Source organism: Balaenoptera physalus, assembly GCF_965194825.1.
Source record: "Balaenoptera physalus genome assembly, chromosome: 16".
Classification (NCBI taxonomy): Eukaryota; Metazoa; Chordata; class Mammalia; order Artiodactyla; family Balaenopteridae; genus Balaenoptera; species Balaenoptera physalus.
In genome coordinates, this window is record NC_138898.1 from 824,168 (window position 1) to 841,190 (window position 17,023).

Sequence of the window (17,023 nt, forward strand, 5' to 3'; positions counted from 1 at the left end):
TGGCCCCCCTTCTCAGCTCTCCACTCTTCCCATCTGCTGCCCAGGACGTCTCTCCAAGCATGGGGGACACAGGTCCCAGTGTAAAGGACCCCATCGCACCACAGGGTGGGATCCAAGGCACCAAGGGGCCAAACACCTTTATCCCTCACTCCACATGGTCTGTTCCAAAGAGGCCCACGAGGCAGGCACCTGAGGGACCAAGGTCACCACGTGTGGTCCTGCGCGCCAAGCTGCGGGTGACGGGCATGGGGATCTCTGGCAGCCTGGAGCAGCACTCGGACCCCGGGGTCACGCCAGCCTCACAACCTCCCCACTTGTCCAGCTTCGCGCCCCAACACCCGTGACCCCAAACCCAAGCCACTCATGGGTCCCTCTCCAGTGCCCCGCCCCCCAAGCCTCCTCCGCACCTGCCCCTTCTCTACAACCCTCCGCAGTCGCGAGGGCCAGTCTAGCACAGCCCCTCCCCCAGCCCTCCCTGCCCACCCCGAAGGCCCCACCCCAACCGACTAGGTTCCCCGCAGGCTGGGCCCAGTAACCAGGGCTTGCGGGGTCGGGGTGGGGGGCACCCAGCCTGGGCCCCAAGCACCCAACCCCTACTGGACCCTGGGACTCACCCCCCAGAACCACCCTGCCCCTACCTGGACCGGACCGGCCCCCTCCCCCCAGCTGCCCTGAGGCTGCCAGGGCGGCTCTAGCCCCCCGTTCTGGGCTCAGTTTCCAGAGGCAGAGGTGCTCAGGGGGAGGTGGGCGCAGCACAGGCCCCTCGGGCTGCTGGCCCGCAGAGGCCAGTCGACATTCGCTGGAGACTGGGAGAGGCCAAAGGTCGGGGGCTGGATGCTGCTGGAGGGGTGGGGCCCTTCCCAACGCCCCTGGAGGCTCCCGTCCCCCTCCCGAGCCCCAGCCACTGGGCAGGCGCTGCAGGATCCAGCCAGCTCCCGGCCCTGACCCAGGTCGCTCAGAGCCCCTCCTAGCCTCCAGTCCTGCCCTGCAGTTGGTGCTCCTGCAGCTGGGAGGGGCCTGAGGACCCGAGGTGAAGGCAATTCTGAGACCTGCCGTGGCCTGGGAGCCAGCCGCCCACGCCTGCGGACCCATGGCTGGACGCCGGAGGCTGCAGTGCTGGGGAATGCCCCGCACTGGGTGCTGGCGCTGGGGGGCGCAGGCAGGCCTGCAGTCCCGAGTGGAGGCCGGCAGAGGGCGCCTGGCCTGGTGGCCGCAGACACACAAACACTGGCACACACGTGTCTGTCCACGTCCACGGCTCACAGGCGCTCGGAACACGCGTGTGCACGCTCACGCAGCCCACCAAGGCGCCGCTCTCCACGCTCGCAAGCCAGTAGCTGCTGAGCGCTCTTGGCTGGACTCCGTGCAGCCCCCCGACCCACGTGCCCGCCCAGGAGTCCCTGCACCTGGCAGGCGCTCCACGCCCCTGAGGCCCGCGGCCTCGCAGCCCGCCTAGCAGCGCCCGGGCTCAGCCAGGGCACAAGCTGCCCACAGTCACAGCTCAGAAAGGGCAGGACAGAGCCAGGCTGGCCCCTGCTGGGCAAGTCCTGCCGGCCTCCTGGAAGCTGCACAGCCGTCACGGCCCTCACTCTAGCGTGCAGGTGGGGACCCCGAGCAAAGGCCCCACTTCCCCTGGCCCCAGCAGTGGGGAGGTGGCCCCAGGAGCCCCAGCCCTGACCGCTTGGGAAGCCGGCCCTCAGTGCCGAGCAGAGCCTCCTCGGGCCCTTGGGGAGGTGCAGAGGGCAGGGCCCCCACGACCCAGAAAGCCCCCAGACGTGCCCAAGAAGCCCTACTCCCCAGCTTCCTGCCCGGCCCGGCTCAGGCGTGGGGTCCCAGGAGAGCTGTCAGCATCTGGCGTGCCGCAGGCCTGGGCCTGCCGGGCACGGCCATCTGGCTGGGAGCGATGGTTGGACTGGGTAGCGCCGGTCACCTGCGAGAGCTCTGGAAAAGGAAGCTAAGCTGGGCAAGGGGGCTGCCTTTAGGTGTCTGCTGGTCAGTCGCGGTGTCTCGGCCAGGAGGTCTGGGGCAGACAGGTGACAGAGGCTGGCCAGGCCTCAGCTGGTGGACCGGCCTGGCTTCCTGGAGCCGGAGTCTGGGGAGGACAGCACGCAGCGGCCGGGGGCCGAGGGCAGGTTCACGGCCGACGGGCGCGCCGTCCGGAGAGGCAGAGGCCCCGCGCGCTCCGCACGACCGGGGCTCAGCTGAGAACGGGCTCCGGCACCGCCCCACACGGCGCCCTGGCTGCCCGACCCGCCTCCGCACCCAACCCGACTGCCTTCACCCCGGGGCCCCCCTGCCCAAAGCGCCGCCCTGCGACGGGACAGCACAGAACCACCCAGAAGACACAGCTCCAGCCCGGAGCCTCCAGTCCGCCCCGCGTGGCGGCCACAGGTGCCCTCGGTCAGGCGGTTTCAGGGTGACGCAGGCTGGCTGACCGCCAGCTGGCAGCCCCAAGTCTACCCAGGGCCAGGGGAGTGTCGGACTGTCCTTACAGAACTGCCCTCCCAGGCAGACACCCAACTGGGGACTTTTCTCCCCCGAACGAGGGTGCCGCGCGGATGCCCCCGTGTGCGGCAAGGGAGCTGGATGCTCAGGCCCTCGCTGCCAACCCAGCCGGGAGGAGAGGGCCTGGCACCGTCCTGGGCCCAGCGAACAGACCTGCAGAACAGCAGGGGTGCCTGTCCTTTGCTCGCAAGGGGTCTCGGGCCACCCACCTAGTGTTCTGACGCGATGCCTGAGAGCAGAGCTCATCTCAGGCCAGTCAGCCTCAGGGCCACGCGCGTCAGCGTGGGGGGCTCCCGGGCAGAGGGCAACTTACTCCAGCTGAACATGGCCTCCAGGGCAGGGCCTCCTGGACCAGAATCGACAGGAACTAAGTGCCCCCGAAGCCTTCAGGGCTGGGGCAGGATCCCTGAGTCCCGATCCCAACAGGCTGGGGTTCCAGCACGGAAACAGGAGTGTCAGGACAGACCGCACCCCATTGTCCGGCCCGGTGCTGACCTGAGGGCCGCCTGCAGTGCAGCCCACCAGCCCTGGTGAGGACCCACACCTCACACCTGGCTGGCCCTCCTGAGCGCCTCTGCTCTGGGACACCTGGTCCCGGGCTGGCAGACCACGTTTGACCCTGGCTCTTGGGCTGACCTGGGTCTTCTCATCACCCTGAGCCTGATCTCTGGCCTCAGATCCGAGCGTGGCAGACTACTGGCTCAGTGACAGACCTTCAGGGTCAGCCAAAGGCACAGGTGCTGGCCACTGGGTGTCCCGTCCCCCGGGGGTGTCTTCCTTAGGGAGAACTGTGGGTGGCAGGGCTGCCACTCCCCACTCAGGGACGTGCTGCAGACCTGCCACACGAGCCACTGCAACCCGGCTGTCCCCACGGGGAGGGCCCGTCCCGCGGGGCAGGGAGCAGGGACGTCGCACACAAATCATACAGGAGGCCTGGGGCAGCCCGGCTGACCGGCCTGAGGGCCGGCAGAGACAAGTGCGGGGACAGAGGACCGAGCACGGCGTCACGTCACGTGGTTGTCAGCGCCGGACCGTAAGAACGGGGTGGCCGGCACACAGCCGTCAAAGTCAAGTGAGCTCGGGCGACAGTGAGATCCAAACCACAGTGCAAGGAGGCTGGAGGAGGGGCCGCGAGGAAGGCCGGGGTGCCAGGGCATCACTGCACGACCCCCCGAGCTGATGACGGGCTCTAGGGTGACGGCAAGGCCAGGCAGGCGGTGCTCGGGTCGGGCGGATGCAGGCCAGCACCGGTGCAGAGACGGACTGGGGAGCGGAGGGCAGGGGGCAGGGGGCAGGGGGCAGGGGGCAGGGGGCAGGTGGCGGCTCTCAAACGCCAGGCAATCTCTTCCAAAGGAAGAAAGAATGAGAGCGACCAGGAAGTGAAAGTTGCTTCAAGGAGACAGACCTCAGTCACGGTCACTGGGCAGCTGCGTGCGCCGCTGGGGAGGACGTTTATTACCGAGCGCACTGGGGGAAGGGGCTGGGTGTGGCCGGCCCCCGCAGCAGCAGGGAGCCCTTCCTGTGACAGCGCCCGGCCCGGGGCCCCGGAGAGCAGGGACAGGGAGGCACACACCCCTGGGGTCCCGGCCGAGGCTGTCTTCCCGCGCAGCCAGTGCTTCTTGGGTGGAAAGGAAGGAGCGAGGAGGCGGCGTGGCCGCTGCGCCCTACCAGTCCTGGTTGTCCCAGCCGTCGTCCACGGCGGCCGGCGGTGCCGCCTCCTTGACGGCCCTGGCCCTGGTCCTGCCCTCCGCCCCGCGCCCCCAGGCCTCCCCACCACCCATGTCGTCGCCGTCCCTGTTGCTGGACGCAGATGCGGGGCCCGAGCCCCACGCATCCCAGCCGTCCGAGCTCCTCTTGTCGGCTGAGGGGTCCGCACACGTCCAGCTGTTGCCGCTCGGGGACCTGTGGGCCCTAGCAGGGTCGGTGCTCCCGAAGGTCTCCCAGAAGTTCCGGTCGGTGGTGCCGTGGGAGCTGTCCCCGCTGCTGTTCTGACAGCTCCGGCCCTCCGGGGCTCTGGGACAGAGAGCGGTCTCTGAGCGGCTCCCAGAACCAGAAGGTCCAGAAGGTCACCGTCATGGCCCTGCGCCACCGGGTCTCCCCCAGGCTCCTCCCCAGAGAACGGGGGTCAAGGCCGAGTCCAAGCCCCCAGCCAGAGCCCCATCCCCAACCAGGGCGCTCAGCCAGTGCCACTCAGGGTCCCAGAGCCACTGTTCTCGCTCTAGGGCAGAGAAACCCAGTCTCAGGGCGGCTCTGCCATGGAGCTGAGGCCGTGGAACCTGCGGGAGGCACTCAGGTCTCCTGCCACCAGAGCCCACTCTCCGCCAGTCCCACCCAAACGCAGGATGTTTTGAAGGAAAATGTAAAGCGCTGGTTTCCTGCAGCGATTAAGGGGAAAAAAACCCCAGACCCTTCTCTGCACCGTGGAGTCCCTCACCCAAACCGCAGTCGCACCACCGAGCACAGCGGACAGCGCGCCGTGGGGGAAGCGCGGAGGCACCCGCCCGTGAGCGCGGGAAACGCGCCCAGCCTCGGGCAGACGGACAGCACGCGCCACGGCCGCAGTGGCCGCTGCTCCAGGCCCGGCCCGAGACCGTCCATCCCCCCACCAGATCCCCAGGGTCCCATCTGGGGTCAGAGAAGAAGGCTGACCAGTCTGGGCTCATAGCAGAAAGGCCCGGGCGGGAGCCCTGAGTGCTCCAGAGTCCTGGGAGGTGGGTCAGAGCCCAGCCGCACCTCCTCTCCCTCAGCCTGTCCCACAGAGGCGAGGCTGAGACTCTCTCCCTCCCCAGCCCTTGATGGCGGCAGCTCCCACGAGGTCGAAGGCAGGGCTTCAGGTCAAGAGGTCAGGGGGCCGACGTGCCTCTCTGCACCCCCAGGGCTCCAGAGGTTTCTGCACTGTGACCCCTGAGCCCCTGGGGGAGACACACCTGCCTCCCAGAGACCCCAGGGGAGAATGCCACAGAAGGGGGCCCACTTCGGGAAGGGGGGCCGGTATACCTGTCCAACGGGTCCTCCGCTCTCCCAGAAAAAAAGGTGGTGACGTCCCTCCATCCCCTGCTACCAACTCCCTGGACCTGGAAGGAGACGGAGGCGCTCAGCCTGGGCTCTGACGCCAAGTGCAGAGTTGGGAGACCTGGGTGAAGCTTAGGAACACGGTGACACCACGGGGCTCGGGCCGGTTCGCCCCGGGGAGGCTCTGCCGGGGACAGCGGGATGCCCGCTGTGTGGACGCAGAGGCTGTGGCCCCAGGAGCTCAGCGGAGAAGCTCCTGGGTGGGAAGCAGGACAAACGCCAACCCACCCCTCCGCCCCGCCCCCAGCGGCGCTAAGGCGGAGAAGACGGCCGCCCCCAGCGCACTCACCAGGGGAGGTCGGCAGCAGCAAGACAAAGGCAGAAAGAAAAGAAGCAACAGGTTAGCGGCTGTGACGGGCGCCTGTCAAGCTGTTTCCATATTCCTCAAGCTGTCGGCACCGGAGCGTCTACCTGACCCTCCTCACGTCCTACAGGCCCCTCGGGCCAAGAAGCCGTACGGGGCATGAAGCGCCCGGCCCTTCCTGCTCGCGGTTCCGGGCTCCTTGGAATATGGAGACGCTTTCAGCCGAGCCCGCCTGCCAGGCGGGGCTTCCCTACCTTGGCCGCCAACTCAGAGAACCCACTGGACACATCATCAAAAATCTTTCCCTCCTTCACCTGGTGGATCGAAACAGCATCGTCATAGCCGAGGCAGGTGCCCCGCTGCCCATTACGGACAAAGGACAACGCCCACCGACACCTGTGAGGGGACCTGCCTCCGCGCCGCGTCGCCCCCTCCCCAGAAGCGAAGGGGAGGAGCAAGCCAACCACACTGCAGCCCGGGCCGGTCCCGCTCGGACCCTCCCCCGGCGGTCTCCCGAGCACAGGCTGGCACTGGCCGCAACCCGCACGCCCCCCACCCCCGGGAGCTTCTCTCGCCGCCCTGGCCTCCTCCGGGGTGAGGGGCCGGGCGCACACCCAGCCCCGCGGGAGCAGAGTACAAGGCCAGGCCTTGCTGGGCTGCGGGACGAGAGCCACAGGCGCAGCGCACGCGTGAGGCCACGGGGCGTGAGCACGGGAGCCTGTAGCCCGAACAGAGCCTCCCAGCACCACCTGCCCCCCGAACGAGGCCCACGGGAGCCGCACGCAGCCGAGTACCGGAGTCCCCGCGTTACCTTCTCCTGGGCAGGTTTGAGGACACCCTCGTTCAGACTGTGGCCCAACTCTGACGCCTGTTGGAAGGAAAGACGCGATGAGAAAAAGCCGCGTACGCGGCAGCACGTTCACCCCAGGACTGCGAGCTCTGCCCGCGGAGGGAAGGCCGCAGACGGCGAGCAGCCCACCAGCACCCGATGCGCCACGCTGTCGCAGAGGCGGGAGACCGCTGCCCCGGCCTACGCGCCCTGGGAAGGGACTCGGGACAGCCGCAAGCTCTTGGAAGTCCACCCCATCCGGTGGCCACCATCAGGCTCTCCCCATCGGAGCCCACAGGATCCATCCCAGGAGAACAGCCCCTGGCAGCCCCCCGACACAGACGGGTGGATCCCAAGCCCCACCTGCCCTCCAGGGGCCCCGCGGGAGTTCGGACAGAAGGGGATGGAGCCGGGGAGCGAGCCCAGGCCAGCAGCTCAGGTTGGGGGCAGGCAGGACAGAGGGGAGGCAACCGCGGAGCGGGGCCCTCGCCCCTGGCACAGGACTCCCCAGCACCCCTGCAGCAGCAGCCTCGGGTTCTGGATCCCGCGCCTCCTGCCTGTGACGTGGACGCCCGAGCACCGTGGACAGGCCACGCGGGAGCCCGTCGGGCTGGGGAGCAGCTCCGAGCGTGAGGACAGGGAGCCGACATGCGGGCCGCAGCGCGGACCACCCGGAGCAGGGCACGCGCCGGACACACAAGTGGGGGGCGGCATGCACGAGCACGGATGCGGCCTTACCAGCTCTGGCTGCTGCTTGGAACCCCAGAACTTTACCCAGACAGCATGGGGAGACGGGGGGTGGGGGTGGGAGAGAGAGCGAGGCGGTGGGAGCGGTGTTCGGCAACAACCAGGACAGGGTCCCGTGGGTGCCGCACGCTCGCTAGACCCGGCCCCTCCCGCCTGGGATCTTTCCAACACGGTAGGAGCAAGCAGTTAGGGAGTTGAGATGGGGGCTCAGAGAGATCAGCCCTCGGGGCGTGAGGGGGCCCACGTGGCCCCAGAGGCTCCTTGGACAGCCCGGCACCACGCCGGGACCGCCGGGGCTGCCAGCCAAGGTGTGAGAAAAAGACGAACACCAGGGCCCGAGATGCCGCCCGCGAGAAGGGAGGGCGCTAACCAGGGACAGAGGCATGCTGTTGCCACAGGATGCAGACCCTGGTCCCCTGGGGGGCGCTGGGCCTCCGGTGTGCGGTTGCCCAGACATGGCACAGAGCCTCCTTCCCCACGAGGCGAAGGGCACAGGGGCCTATGGCTGCCCGGCTACCAGGGACGGGGCAGGATCTAAGCCTCCTCCACCTGCTAACCCGCAGGCGCCCAAAGTGGCACATGGACATGTGAGCCTGGAGCCTGGGAGGCAAATGCACGCACGGGCCTGTCAGCGCCTGAGTTGCCCGCGGAAGCGCCGTTCCCCTGAGCGCGGGGCACGAAGCAGGCGACCAGCCTAGAAACCTTGAGAGCACGAATGCAGAGGCTTCCTTTGTTACCTTTTGACTTGCCTGGGATCCAAACTTTGTCGCCTAAAAGGAAACACAGAAAGAGGGCTTTCTGGTCAGCCGCCTGACGCTGGCCACCAGAGCTGCACGTCCTTGGGGCCCAGACACCCGTGCTGGTCTCCTGACGGCCGCGAGGCACTGGTGCTCACCCCACAGCAGCTCTAAGGGGCCCCGCATAGCTGCCCACCACACCCGCTTCCCCTGGAGGGAGGCCGTCAGGGGAGGGGCACCCAGGATGAGGGAGCAGAGCTGACACCGACCTCCCCGCTCTGGAATGCAGGGCGTACAGGCCGCCCACGGGCCCACAGGTGGGGCAGGTCCCTCTCCAGCAAGCGCTCCCCCTCCCTGCCGCGCGCAGTCTGGTCACACCTCTCATCTCTGCCCAGCACCCCAGCCGCTCTCATAATAAGAGGGAAAGGCCTGGATCCCCACCGCAGCCCCGCAAAGCCCCGGAGAGAATCAGCAGAGGCCACGTGGCAAAGCGCTGGTGCCCCAGCGCCAGGCTCCTCCCCGGGCTCTGGCCCTCAGAAACTCCTGGCCTGGCCTCTCCAGGCCTCTGTGCTCTGGGTCAGCCTGCCAGGCAGCCTCTCGTCCCCGCTCTGGGCTTTCCTGTCACCACCACGGCACGGTCTCCCCGCCAGGCCCGAATCCTCGCACACACCTCTGTCCTGTCCCTTCCTGCCTGGCTCCCACCCGGTCGCCGCCAGGAGCTGAGCACATGCCCACGATCCATCTGCCTGTCCTGACAGAACCCCCAAATCCTGCCTCGTCTCGAGCCCAGGAGCAGGCGAGGGCAAGAGGAAACTCGGGCAGTCTATACCCTGGAGACCCAGGAGCAGAAACCCGAGGCTTTGCTGGGGCCAGGGGGAGGGGGAGGCAGGGAAACCTGGGACACCCTGACCCCCCGCCGGCACCCCCCTTCTGGAGCCAGCCCAGCCCCTGCAGGCAGCTCCGCTCTGGCCAGTACACCACCAGCTGTCACAGCAAAGAACGTCCGTGGGGCCTGGAGGATTCGCCAGGGCGAGAGGCCGCTCGCCGAAAGCCCCTCAGGGCAGATGGACGCGTGGCCTGAGCCCCGTCAGGACCCCCTGGTCTCCCAGAGGCACCTGGCCTGCGCGGCCGCGTGACGGGACAGGCTACTTACACCCTCCTTAGCTGCTGAGGCAAACCTGCTTGCTCCAGTGGCGAAACTGCTCCAGCCCTGAAAGGAAGTGACACAGAAGCCACACGGTGGCTCCACGCGTGGCCACCAGGAGGTGCTCCTCGGACTCGCGCCGGCCGCCTCGCACCCACGTTCTGCGGGAAGGATGCAGCCGCCCCGGCCCGGCTCCCTAGAGACACGCCTTCCCCCGAAGCGCCCCGCCGCCCCTCCAGACAGACCACGGGGCGCTGGGGCCACCGAAAGCTGTCCTCCTTCCTCTAAGTCCAAGGTTGTTTCCCCTAAGCCTCCAAGATAGATGAAAGCAATTTGGAAATAGAAATTCTCCATTTAAATCCCAACTCAGCCTGTTCCTCCTGAGGGAGACGCGGAGGGACCCTCGCGAGGAACTGAGAAGACAAGTGCATGCGGCCTCTTCCCCGTGGCGGGCGGGGTGACACGGAGACACAAACACTACAGCCTGGGAGGCGCTTCCGGAGAGCCGGCTCCCGCACGGCGGGCCAGGCCGACAGCCCTTTCTTCCCCGGGGCAGCCCCGGCCCAGAACCCACGTGCTTGGCAGGCTCCGCCAGGAGCGGGCGGCCAGGCGGGCTCCGCTCAGAGGAAACGAGCCTTGCTCAATCTGAGGGACGCGTTTTGTCGCCAAAGTAAACAAACGACAGAATACGCGTGGGATTAAACACTGTAAGCGGCGCTTTAAGAAAAGGACGTCAGTGAAGGAAAGGGAGGGGGGCCTCTGTGAGACGGGCCAGCGCACGATCCCAGGACGGCCAGGCTCCAGGCTCCGGGAGGCCCCTGGGGGGCGGGGGGCGGGCAGGACGGGCGTCCTCACCGAGTACAGGGACGACATGGCGCTGTTGAGGAAGTCGTCTTCCCTCTTCGGAGGTGGTACCGTGTTCCCAAACCCCACGTAGCGGTTCTCCTGGGCCCTGGTGGGGACACAAGCAACAGCCCTGCTGCTCCCGACAGCTGGGGGTGCGGAGGTGCCCAGACCTGGGACGGGCACCCCGGAGGACGTGCGGCTCCCACACCCCAGTGTGGGGTCAGGCTCTCCTCTGTTCGTGGGATGAGGCCCTCCTGCTGCACCTGCCAGAGGACCTGGCGAGACCCAAAGCGACAGCCGGTCACTGCAGGGAGTGGGACAGGCTCGACCACAGGTCAGGCAGGTTGCAGGAAGGAAACACGTCCTTTCTGCTCCCAAGCATTCTTAGCAGTGACTTTCTCTAAGTGGTTTTCTCTCCACTTGAGCCCCCCACCCGAACCTGGGCTGCCAGACAGCACCGCAGGAGGCCTGCCGACTCTGCACCCCCTGCAGACGCGGACAGCAGCCTCCCTCGACCCTCGCAGGGGCCAAACCCCCGGGGGCCAGGTCTGCCTGGGCCTCCCCCAGCTTCCCCGAGCCCTCCGGGGGCCTTACCCTTGATAGGAGCCAAGGTCATCGTTCAGCCAGTCTTCAAAAGCTTTGTCCGCGGAGGTGGTGGAGTTCCGCAGCTGGCCAGAGGCTCTGCAATGGAGGGTGAGAAGTCAGAGAGGCCGACAGGGGGTGGGCACACGCTCACAGGACCGCGGGGGTCTCTGGGAGGTGCCGTCACGCCCACCTGCTCACACCCGGCTCCTCCAAAGCTTGGAGCAGAGGGTGGCCCAGGCTTAGGCTCAGCGGCTGAAGCCGGCAAGAGGCAGGGGGGGCGCTGCAGCCTGGTGGGGAGGGGGGGCCACAGCAGCTCCACGCCTGCCCATGCCTGCAGGGAGGCCGCAGGGGTCGTGGCCAAAGCAAGCGCTCGGCAGGGGTCTGGAGCCCTTCCGACTGGAATCTCGCCACACAAGGGGGAGGAGAAGGGGAGGGCCGCTGGGCACCCCTGGTGTCAACAGGGAGCTCTCTCTGAGACCGGTCACCCCGGAACACCAGCCTCCAACCCACAAGAGGACACAGGATGCCCGCCAGGGGGATGGGTCACCCTGGGGACGTGGGCAGCCCTCAGGCAGGACGGGAGACATACACAGCACTGGGTCCTACAGAGATGCCGTGTGCTGTAGGCACAGATCTGAGGAACGGGGAGTGGTGCTTCTACTTCAGACGTACCTTTACTGGTTGAATTTCTACTAAAAGTTTGAATTGTAACTTAAAAAGTTGTTTTTCCCACTGACTTTCAGAAACGGCTCACAACCGGAGCTGTTACCACAACAGCACAGGGACCCTAAGCCACAGTTAAGGTCAGAGCTGGGCAAACCCGGCCCAGAGCCCGGCCCGCAGGCCAGACGAGTAGCTACCGGTGGGCAGAGGACGGCAGCGTCTTGGGCCGAGGTGGGGTCCAGTTCTGGGCGGGCGATGACTCCAGAGACCATTCTCTGCCTTCGGCCAGAGTGGCCACCTGCAGAGGGAGCCCGGGTGTCAGGCAGCGCGGATGCCGCCTGCCCCCCCCACAGCCCCTCGGGCTCAGCTGCCACGGGCCGGGGCTCTGCGCGTGCCGACACCGAGACTGGCTCTCACGATGGGCAGAGTGAGCACGCTCTTGGTCGCTGTGGCGCCCGGGCCCCCTCTGAACCCCCCGAATGACTGCAGCGCTCCCCAGAGGCTGCGAGGAGGGCCCATCCCTCAGCCCTCCTAACCACAGGCCACCTGCTTCCCCTTGGGTGGGGCGAGCTGGGGCCACGCGTCCTGTCTGTGTGTGGACTGCACGTGGCCTCCGTGTCGTGTCAGAACCCACAGGAGATCTCAGCTCCTGGAACCACTACAGCAGCCGATGTTCAGCGCTTACTGAACACCTGAACCCACAAAGCAGCCTGCACACGGCCGGGTGGCCTGTCCTCACCTTGTCCCTGAAGAGGGCGGCGGCCTTGCTGCTGTACTTCTCCTGCAGGGACCAGCAGGGGTCGTAGTCCTCTTGACACTCCAGGAACTCCCGGAACTTAGCGTTCCCGCCGGCCTTCATCTTCTCCAGCTCCGCGTCCTTCCACTTGTCCATAGTGATGGAACGGACAAAGCTACACACCAGAGGGCCGACCTCGCCACCAGTACCAGCATCCAAGAGCCCACCCCAAACAGTCTCGAACTAGACACGTGCACCTCCTGTGCCAGAGCACCGGAGGGGGTAGGAGCTGGCCTGTGAAGTGGCCCGCACCTTCCTGTCACCCGCCAGGTGGCAGGCCAGGAGCAAAGGGCACTGACCTGAGATGCACCCCGAGCCCGCGGTGCTTCCCCGAGCACTCCAGGCAGATCCAGATGCCGTAGGTCACGCTCACCCACTGAGGGTTGAAGGCGCCGCACTCAAAACACACCTGCGAAAAGCGCCCAGGCGACTCACCCGGGGCGGGGCGGGGCAGGGCCCGGGGACCCCGAAGACCCAATGGGGGGCCCCGAGAGGGGGCAGAGGGAGGCTGGCTGGGAGGCCAACGGTGACAGGGAGGGAGGACTCTGAGGCCGCGAGCAGCTCTGAGAGGACCCCGAAACCTAAGCCAAGTGTCAAGGAAAAGCGCACACTTACATTGTTTTCATCTTGCACCCGAACTTCCTTAAGAACTTTCCTGGTTCTCGGGCTGGCCATGGCGCTGTGAAAGAGAAAAACAAACTTTTCAACTTCCAAATAGGTCACTTCACAAGAAGATCAACCTTTGGTGCAAACACACTACAAAGTATGGCTTCAAGAAATTCCATGAAGCTGCTTGGAAGCTGCAGGGCAACAGGGCTACTTACTGCAGGAACCTGCTCTCCACGTGCTAAGAAAAGCCGAGATCAGTCTGGATGCTCCCGGGCCAACCGCAGCGGGATTATTAGGGGCAACGCGCAGTTACTGGAGGCCGCTCATCACGTACCATCAAGACCACACGATTTATAAAAATATCGGTCTTCTGGTGAAGTTCACAGCAAGGGGTGGTCTTCACAAAACGTGCTCAGACTGGCTGTTAAATCTCATTTCCCCTTTTCAGGGCGACACACCAGACTTGGGCTGACAGTATCCGAAGACAGGGAGCCCCACATTCTCGGCCCCCGCAGCCCCTCTACCTTCCTACCAGCGCAGGGAGGCTCCTGGCCTGGGGCGGAAGCGGTGGCCCCGAGTGACACGGGAAGAGGCTGGCCTCCCTGGGACCATCTGAAGGATGGAGGTGACAGACAGCATGGCCACAGCAGGGCAAGGACAGGGGCCTATGGGCCAGCAGACCTGCCACCGCGCCTCAGGGGGACACTGCCGGGGAACAGCAGCCACACAGCCTGGGCTGAAGAGAAAACCCATTTACCTCTTGATAGACCTCCTAGCTTCGGCAAAGTTCAAGTTCAACGGGTGGCCCGGTAGGTCTCAGGCGGGGGATGGGGAGGGAGCCCAGCGTGGTGTCGGCAGTAAAGCAACCCCATGCGTGCCCAGCCTGAGTGTCAGGCTGGCCCTTCCCTTGTGACCAGCACCTGAGGCTGTCCCTCCAGCCCCGCCGGCAGCACGTGTCCTCTCAGGACACACGGGCCGCTTAAGGGCCACCTGGCTGCGGGTGGGGTCTCCAGCCTCCGACCCTGCACCCCACTGTCTGTGAGGGACTGCTCCGACCAGCTGCCCTGCCGATGCTTCAGCGTGAAAATCCCAGGAGCGGCAGTCACCTTCGGTTACTCCCCAAGGGGACCCTGCCTCTCCCCACACCCAGGCCTCCTGAATCCTGAGCCCCGGGATGCCTAACGCCCACAACGCCCACTTCTGAGCCAGCTGAGGTTAGGAGACAAATGTCTGCTTTCTGTAACCGAGGGAAACAAAGCCAAGGGCTCGCCAGAGGCGCCTTTCTGCTCTGTATTTCTCTGTGCTGTGCATGACGGTCTCGAAGGCAAACACCTGAACCCACAATCCTGCCCAGCACCCAGCACCCGGCCCGACCCATCCAGGTGGGACCCTGTCCTCACGCTGAGCTCCAGTCACCCACAGAGCGAAGGCAGAAATGGGTGGCCCCTGGGAGCTCTTTCCAGAGAACTGTGCCTGCCCAGAGGCTCCCATTCTGGCCAACAGAACCCAGGCAAACAAAAGTCAGAACTGGGGTAAGCCTGCCCTGAATTTCTAACCGCATAAAAGAAGGCAGAGAGAGCGTCTGCAGAACTACTGCAAGGAAAATACGTGGAAAGTAAATGACTTGGCTCGGATTTAAAAGGAACTTTTTTTGGACGTGAGAATCCTTTACTTCTGTGAAATGCTAACTTTAATACATAAAAAACAGATACTTCCTAACTTTCAAAACTATAGTTTGTCTTGAAAAATAATCCAAGAACTCCTGCATTAATGCTTGAAACCAAACATAGCTCTCTGCAAGTGAACGTGGCCTCAGTAAACGGTGAACTAAATAACACTTCTCAGTTTATGGAAGAAGCCACTTGACAGACGGCAGAACGCTGTTCCTTAAGTTGGGACTTCCTCAATGTCTGAGATGAAAAGGGATGACTTAGGGACACTGCTTGGGGCTGTTACACAGGCGACGGGCAGAAATCCTGCTCAGCTTTCTCAGAAACCACCTGAGGCCACCGAAGCACCTACGCCGAAGAACAACCGTTTCTCACCTTAAAACACCATTACTTCTGAACTTCTGCAGGGTGTGGTCCCAGGAAGGGATGCCAAAGCCAACTTAAACGCTAATTATCCCCTGGGCCATTATCACAGCCCCACCTGGCACAGATACAGAGGATGGCGGAGCCCTTAGGCCTGCACTAAATGACACAATTAACTCTCACATGGGTGGTCAGCGATGAAGCTGTTTAACAGGGCAGACGAGAAGCACAGTTCTTCTACCTAAACGCACGGCCGCTGACAGAGAATTCCAAAGTCCCTTCTTGGTTTCCTCTCCCTCCCCCAAGACGATCAGCCACGGCCGCCAAGGGTGAGGCTGCCATTTCCGATTAGACCGGCCTCTCCAACACCGAGCGGGAGGACCCTTCCTTCTTAGGAGTGGAAGCCCCTTCAGAATTCAGACCCGGCCTGACGGGACCCTGTGTCCAAACCAGCTCCTGGTTCCGAAGGAAGGGACGGGGCAGGGCCGGCTCGCCCTACGGAGGGGGTGCTGGTGGGCAGCGGCCCGTGACAGCCTCAGAGGAAAGAAGGCTGGGGGCCGGGGGCGAGCTGCGGGGGGCTGTGGGTCCAGGCGGGGGCGGCCAGAGGAGGGGGGACGGTCGGGGGCCCGTGGACCAGCCCCGGGGTGGCCGGGGGAGGGCGGGGTGGGCGCTTTCAGGTCCTGCGGACAGCGGCCTCGGGGCGGGTGGGGGTCTGGGCGGAGGCGGCCGCCGGGAGGGGTCATGGACCAGCCCGAGGGGAGCCGGGGCCTCGGGGCCTCAGGGCCTCTGCCGCGCGCTTACCGGGCAGAGGGCTCGATCCTGCGCGCCGGGTCGGGCCGGGTCAGGCCGGGGTCAGGGCCGCGGTCCTGGCCGGGGTCGGCCGCGCCGCGAACCTCATCGAGGACGAGCGCCGGCCACCCACCCCACCGCCACCCGCTTCCGGCTACGTCGCGCCTCGCAAGGCCTCACGGGAAGCCGGGGACGGGCCGGCGGGGGCGGGCCTTCCTCCCCGCCTGCTTGGCCGGAAGCGCTGCCTCACCCCGTCGCTATGGGGACGCGTCCTCCTCCGGGCTGCTGTGTCAGAGCTGCTAGTCCAGCGGGGACCGCGGTAGCCTGGGGACCGACAGCCGTGCTCACCAGCGGTGCGCCGTCAGGATCAGACGGGAAACTGATGGCCTGCTCAAATTAGAACGATTCATGGGCGTTTACTCACAAGGGGGCTGGTTAGGAGGGGATGCGCTGGTTTAGGGCACCACAGGAATTCTGCGGGAACCCAGGCCTGGAGCAGCAGAGCTGTGACGTCAGCAGACTCCAAGGAAAAGGGGGAAGGAGGGGTTCCCGGACTCGGGAAGGGCAGTGTCCTCAGGGCCGCTGCCCAAGAGGAGCTGTCATCTTTTGTTGAGGGCATGGCCAGCCCAAGGTGACCTAGTAGAAGAAGCCACAGGAATAAATACCGGCCTCTCTGGCCTCTCACCCTCTGGTCTCCCGATTTTGCCTCCCACTGGCCGGGCCCACCGGTGCAGTCTGAGGTGGAGAAGGGTAGGGGGTGGGCACGGAGGGCAGCTGGAGACGTTGCAAGCAGGCTGCAAAGCAGTGTGAATAGTAGAATCCCAAATATGGGAAATATGACTGTAGAAAGAAAACTGTCCAGAGTGATGATCTCTGGGGAGTGCAACTGCAAGTGATTTTTGGTTTTGTTTTTACTCTGTGCTCTTACGTGTATTCCACATATTCTTCATTGATCTATGTAACTTTTGGAGTGATCAAGTATGAACATTTTTACTGAGGTATAGTTTACATTCAATAATTTACGTTCAATGAGTTTTGAGAAATGCATACTCCAATGTAACCTCCACCATGATCAATTATAGAACATTTCCATCACAGGCAACCACTGTTCTTACTTTTATCCCCATTTCTTAATTTGCCTGTTCTAGAACGTCATATAAATAGAATCATGCAATAAGTACTCTTTTGAATGGCTTCTTTCACTTAGCATAATGTTTTCAAGGTTCATCCGTGTCGTAGCATGTCAGCACTTCATTCCTTTTTATTGCTGAATACTATTCCGTTAAATGAATATAACTCTTTGTTTATCCATTCACATGTTGGACAGTGGAGTCATTTCTGAGTCTTGGGTATTGTGAATAAAG

The 17,023-nt window shown here is 64.7% G+C and overlaps 1 protein-coding gene across 10 annotated transcripts; it reads right to left on the reverse strand.

Annotated features, from left to right (window-relative positions):
* Positions 1 to 3,921: 3,921 nt before the first annotated feature.
* Positions 3,922 to 15,833, reverse strand: ARFGAP1 (ARF GTPase activating protein 1). Of its 10 annotated transcripts, none has more exons than XM_082431349.1 (14): positions 15,672 to 15,833; positions 12,844 to 12,907; positions 12,528 to 12,637; positions 12,172 to 12,343; positions 11,630 to 11,730; positions 10,779 to 10,865; positions 10,194 to 10,290; positions 9,348 to 9,404; positions 8,195 to 8,227; positions 7,449 to 7,478; positions 6,693 to 6,749; positions 6,136 to 6,195; positions 5,503 to 5,573; positions 3,922 to 4,518 (listed from the first exon to the last, which is right to left on the reverse strand). In XM_082431349.1, the coding sequence occupies exons 2-14, from the start codon at positions 12,901 to 12,903 to the stop codon at positions 4,170 to 4,172; spliced, it is 1,284 nt and encodes a 427-aa protein (XP_082287475.1). In that variant the 5' UTR covers positions 12,904 to 12,907; positions 15,672 to 15,833; the 3' UTR covers positions 3,922 to 4,169. The 10 variants fall into 10 exon arrangements, with proteins under 10 accessions (XP_082287475.1, XP_082287473.1, XP_082287477.1 ...); XM_082431347.1 differs by having other exon boundaries at positions 5,503 to 5,579; XM_082431351.1 differs by lacking the exon at positions 9,348 to 9,404 and having other exon boundaries at positions 5,503 to 5,579.
* Positions 15,834 to 17,023: the final 1,190 nt, after the last annotated feature.

Bases quoted from the DNA above. Each gene is read 5' to 3' on its own strand.
- ARFGAP1 (XM_082431347.1), bottom strand. From the start codon at position 12,903: ATGGCCAGCCCGAGAACCAGGAAAGTTCTTAAGGAAGTTCGGGTGCAA. The intron at 11,731-12,171 runs GTGAGGACAGGC...CTCCCTCTGCAG, and splicing joins CCGCCCTCTTCAGGGACAAG to GTGGCCACTCTGGCCGAAGG. The intron at 10,866-11,629 runs GTAGCTACTCGT...CCTCCATTGCAG, and splicing joins CTGCCGTCCTCTGCCCACCG to AGCCTCTGGCCAGCTGCGGA.